Source organism: Stegastes partitus, unplaced genomic scaffold (genome assembly GCF_000690725.1).
Source record: "Stegastes partitus isolate 25-593 unplaced genomic scaffold, Stegastes_partitus-1.0.2 Scaffold714, whole genome shotgun sequence".
NCBI classification, from domain to species: domain Eukaryota; kingdom Metazoa; phylum Chordata; class Actinopteri; family Pomacentridae; genus Stegastes; species Stegastes partitus.
Genome location: NW_007578445.1, coordinates 11175 through 16930, shown reverse-complemented (window position 1 = coordinate 16930; position 5756 = coordinate 11175). Strand labels below are relative to the sequence as shown.

Sequence of the window (5756 nt, the reverse complement as noted above, 5' to 3'; positions counted from 1 at the left end):
TCCACTGTTTCCCCGATCTTAAAGCTCTGGGCCAGGGCAACAACAGGCAACAGAGAGCACCTTTCTTGGTCAACCAGCCAGCTGTTCTGCAAAGAGCCCAAAACCAAAACGGGGGTCCCCTCTGGCCGGAGGGGAGCCTCCACACCTCTGGACAGAAGGTCCAGGAGGGCGCAGCAGTGGGATGATGTCCATTCGTGCTCTCTTGAAGTGTCTCACAGGCATACTGGAATGGATAAATGTGTCTCTGGTGCATCAGAGATACTTGTCAGCCTTTTTTTTGTTGTTTGATTGTTTTTTCAACAAAAATCCAGCAGATACAGCAAAAAGGTAACTATTTAGATTGGAAAACTTACAAGAAGGGTTGCATGGTAATGTACAACCCCTATTAACTGTTCAATTGGCAACTACAGCAGAAATACATAAGCAAGAATTAGTATTAATAGCACAAGTTTAGAAAAACCCTCCACCTCTACCCCCAGATGAAGGCATGTTGAGAAAATGGGGAACCTTGTGTCTCATGAGGGTCCAGTTGTGTCCCTGCTGTATTTGAAGTGTGTGAGGTATCACTGAAAATATGTACATACACTGATCAGCCACAGCATGAAAACCACACGCCTATTATTGTGTTGGTCCAACTCGTGCTGCTAAATCCGCTCTGACCCACCGGGGCATGAACACAGGACCTTAAGGAGTGTTGTGTGGAGTCTAACACCAGACCATTGTCGGTGGCTTCTGTGAGTTTTGGGGTGGGGCCTCAATGGATCGGTTTTGTTCTGATGGATCCTGTGAATGCTTGATCGGATTGGGAGGCTGTGTCAATGCCTTGGACTCTTTGTCATGTCACTCAAGCCATTTTTTCATTGTCTCACTGCTGTGGGAGGGATCTCCTGATTAAGTTTTATCCCTCAGTCTGAGTAATTTAATGTTAAGTATCAACCTCTGTCTCACGTTAACAAAATCACTCCAAACCACACTTGACAACTGAAAAGTTCTTCAGAGCTGCATCCAAGCTGGTAATGCTGCAGGTGGTCACAAACCTTGTTGTGAAGCCCTGCTGGGTCACTGTCTTTAAGTGGAGCCTCTTATCGTTAGCAACCCGAGAATGTGGTCACCTTGAATAGGGGCAGTTCCATATTGGCAAGCAGAGCGTATTGTGGGGGTTTAACTCGCACGAGCACCATGACAAAGACTTCTTGGATGCCTAATGGGCTCTGACAACGCTCATATATTTTAAGAAAGCCAGAATCAACTCAGGCATTGTTCCTACATCTCAGTGGTAAATGTAACAGAGCTGATTCTGTGGTTCAGATCAAATATCCCTTAACTGAAACAGCAAAAGAGAAATATCCACTATGCTGAATTTGTGCTACCTATGGATCCATTAGACATTGACAGCTTCTGATCATTGATTTAAATAAATTATATAAAATTTGCATTGCTGAGGTCCCGCCACAAACTGTGCTCTCCCGTAAAAACTCCTGTGTGACGGGAAGACGCAAACAAAGGATCTGGCTAAGGGTTCTGCTAATATGGATCAAGTAAAAAAATGCCTTGATCAGCCCCGATCCCAATCTTTGACATCTGATCAGATCATCCCTACTTATTGCTTTAGGGTGTCATGAAAGAAGTGTTTGCACATTGTAATGAGATTCTAAATGTTATGGTGGTTTGATTGTTGTGGCTGATTGGTGTATAGTAAGATCCTGAACGGACCCATGACCTGCAAACTCTTCCAAGGTCATCTGAAAGGCAGCAATGCTCAGGCTCTGACAGAAACACTGGCGAAGACTGATCGACGCTTTGCTTCATTTTTCTTCATGTTGAACATGATTTCTGCTTTTTGTTGTTGTTGTTGCTGCTCTGCTTCCTGACAGTGTGAATGTAATTAAACTGAGGTCACTGAGAACATACTGTGGTGTCTATAATGTATGTATAATGTATGTAAAGTTTCGCTGCTCTTTCTTGCAGAGTGCCAATGATTCAAGCAGCCAAACTGCCGTGATTAGGACTGAACGGTGCCAATGCCAAACATGGCTCAGTGTTATTTGACTGCCAACTGTCAGCTTGGCGTATAAGTCCAAATTCCATAAGACGTGCCTTCAGAAAGCTACAGTCACAGAAAGATAATAATTGCACGTCTAAGCTCGCAACTCTCACTCTGGAGACATCGGCGAGTCGCTTTTCCAACATAACAAGTGAAACAGGCTTAAAAATATATTAACATTATATGCAGTAAGAAATGCAAATCGAAGAGGATGAGTAGAAAAGGACTTTAAATCTCAGTGGTGAGGAAGTTCCCGTCTGCCACCTGCAGTTTTATCGTCAACTCGTCTAAAGAAAATCATCAAAATGTCAAGCATGAGCTCATTCTGGAACTGATCACATTCAGAATCTATACATAGATTTACTTGATGCCCCTATAAGGTAAAAACACAACCCTCATTCTACTTTGTCACATCGAGTGCGTTACTCTTTCATTCCAGTTTTTTTCTTTCTTTGTCCATTTGTTTCTAATGACTTCATATCGTTGTGTTCTCTTTAATTAGTACTTTACAAAAAAAAATTAAAAATGTGTCGGGCTCCTGGGGGAACAGATTTCCTCATGTGTTCTAAATACTGCTCTCACGAAAATAAAGTGATGCTCAAAGTCAGAAATACAACAAATAATGTAATTAATGTTTCCTCACAATCAATTTAAATGTTAAAAGTACAAATTTTTGAGGTTGCAGAGGGAAAGAAAGTGAGATCCAAGAAGAATGATTTGAGGTTTGCCCTGTTCTTTTTAGAGCCCTGAGATGTGTCTGACTGAGATAAATCTAGAATATATTACTGTAGGATAGTCTTGGATGATATCAATGTTGCTGTTTTTAATCAACAATGGCTGGCAGATGGAAACTAACCAGATATGGTGTTGCTGAAATGTTGAGATATATAACCACAGCGTGAACAACATTTACTTGAGGTGACTGAAAATGAAAAGACACAAGAATCAACGGATAAAAAATAAAGTTTGAAATATTAATATGGATTGTTCTTAGGATAAAAGCTGCAATTTGTATTTAAGAAAAGTGACTTTTTCTATTTTAGACAATATGAATTTACTGTAATTTTCCTAAAATTATCTTTTTTTTTTCAGATGACATTAATTGTACGTCAATATTCGGATATGTTGGTGGTTGTTTCTTGCAGAAGTTGATTCTTGACAATATGGTGTTGCTGTATGTGACATACTTTGGTGGGATGAAGGTTAAAACCACTCAAAACTTGCTTTATCAGTCACTACACTTCACAGAATGTACATGCATAGGACGACTTCACTGCGACTGGAGTCCAATCACGAATGTACAGAAGTCTGATCAAGAACCTAAAATGAGTAATACTTTCATATTCATAGATGATGAATTTTTAAACAAGGGAGAATGTAATTTTGAACGTACCAGACGTGAATCGTTATGCAAAGCGGAGTATTTTTGTAAGTCTTAAAACATACCCAGAGGGAAGAGAGGCAGCACTCAGATCATCATCTGGGTGTTTGCATTCAGTAAAATGCTGGTTGAGCTCCGTCTGATCACAGGGAGTTAGTCGGCAACTTACAGTTGAGCCCCAGATTATTCATACATGCGTCAAACTTTGATTGGACAGTAAATCTTGACCAGTTGTTTTTTTCTGGTTGGAAATGAGATTAACGAGTGACAAAAGATAATTAGACATTGTGTTAAAGACGTTAGTGATCAGTTTGTTTTTTTCTTTATTTACTGTCACAAAGGTCTTTGGTTTAAGCCATGAGTTACCACTACACCACCTGCTCTACATTTATAGTGTATTAGAACGCTCTAAAAGATGGTACAAATTAACAGGAACGTTTGGACTGATATACAGTTGAAGCCAGAAGTTTACATACACTGTACAAAAAGACATATAACCTTTTTTTTTCTAGCTGTTTGACATTAATTTAGACTAAAGTTTTCCTGTTTTAGGTCACCAAGGATTACCAAAATTATTTCTATTTGCAAAATTTTTTACCACTGTCCTAACTGACCTAAAACAGAAGTTTAGTCTGATTTAATGTCAGACAGTGAGAAAAAAAAAAAGGTTATGCGTCTTTTTATACAGTGTATGTAAACTTCTGGTTTCAACTGTAGATGCATTTTCTGAAAAGGGGGCAACAACTTCAAGGGTCTGAACAGTTTTTGGACACGGCCTTTTCAATAAGGATGAGGAAAAAAAACCTAAATACAGTTGTCCTCAAATTTCACAATAGGCACTCAAATAACTAGAAACTGAAAAAAGTAATAATAAATAAAAAATTGCTAAATTATAATTTAGTGAATTAAGACATTGCGTTTGAATTGTGGTTGAAAAGAATAATTTAAAAAAAGAAAAAAAGAAAAAAAACTGTCCTGGACAAATTAGAGCACTTTGCTGATGAGCAGTGGGCCAAAATGAAAATACCTGTCAACAGGTGCAGAAGTCAGATTGAGAGTTACAGAAAACACTTGATTGCAGTGATTGGCTCAAAGGGTTGTTCAATAAAATGTTAGTTTACGGGTCCCATCATGATATTTCTGTTGAACCACAATTCAAAAGCAATGTCATGATTTTCATTAAATTTGTATTTATTATTACTTTTGTCAATTTCAGCTTATTTCAGTGACAGCTGTTTTTTTCCTTCTTTAATGGGAGGGTATGAATACATTTGAGGACGACTGTAGTTTAAATTTATTGCTAACATCTCTAAAACAATATTTTATTATCTTCTCTTACTCGTTTGTGTAATTTCCAGTCAGAAGAAACCTATTCGTCCAGCATAAAGCCAACATAAATCAAACATTTGGCACGAGGATGCAGAATTTTGGGCTCAACTGTACCACAAAGTACTGTTGCTATGGTTACCTGAAATCAGTAAAAGCTAATATTAGCAACTGAAGCACATTTACAGTAGTTTACCCCCCTCCCAAAAAAAAATCAATGTCATTACACAATCAAAAACAAGAAAGAAGCAGCAGAGACGCGTTTACAGATATAGATTTTTTCTTTATTTGAGTGTCTTTCCATCACTGTGTCCAGTTCTTGCAGCAGTTACATGTGTGTGCGAGGAATGACTGACCGGCTCAAGACAAGGTTCTTCTGATTTACGACCCCCACCGTCCCCTCCCCTCCCCCCCCCGCGGCTGGATCCAGCGATATCGAAGAACGAATCGAACTTTTGAGGTTTCACCATTTGTCTCTTACATACAAACTGTACATATATACTTATACATACATCATCAACATGTGGAAAAAAATCCTATCAAACTGTGATACCCAGCTCAGACGGCATGCTGAATGCAAGTACTGATTCAGTACACGAACAAAATGGTACATACGCACGCGCACGACACACGTGCATACAAACAGGAACACATACACGCTTCATTTTTGATTTTTTTTTTGTTGTTGTTGTCTCTTTACACGCAATTAACACATTTTTATACAAACACACCTACGCTGAGTTTATTTTTTTCACCCTCCCCTCCATCCCCTTTCTCGGGCACATACACGTGCACACACACACACACACACACGCACGCACACACACGAACACATCGAATTAGAGCGACATGCGGCCGACAGTTAACACTGCAGGATTGAGCTTCGGACCAACTCTCCTTTTTTGTTTCGTTTTTTTAAATTATTGTTTTATTTTTTTTGCCATTTACCTGAAACAGCATCACGACAACGTATCTTAAACGTGGAGAATATGCCTCAGAAGAGGG

At 39.1% G+C, this 5756-nt stretch overlaps 1 protein-coding gene across 1 annotated transcript in view; it reads left to right on the top strand.

Annotated features, from left to right (window-relative positions):
• The window catches only part of tnfrsf13b (TNF receptor superfamily member 13B), a 4060-nt gene extending 1842 nt beyond the window's left edge, over positions 1-2218 (top strand). Inside the window, exon 4 of the mRNA XM_008291083.1 lies at positions 7-2218. Coding sequence (XP_008289305.1) covers positions 7-185 — 179 coding nt within the window. The 3' untranslated portion in view covers positions 186-2218. The remainder of the gene's footprint in view (positions 1-6) is intronic.
• Positions 2219-5756: the final 3538 nt, after the last annotated feature.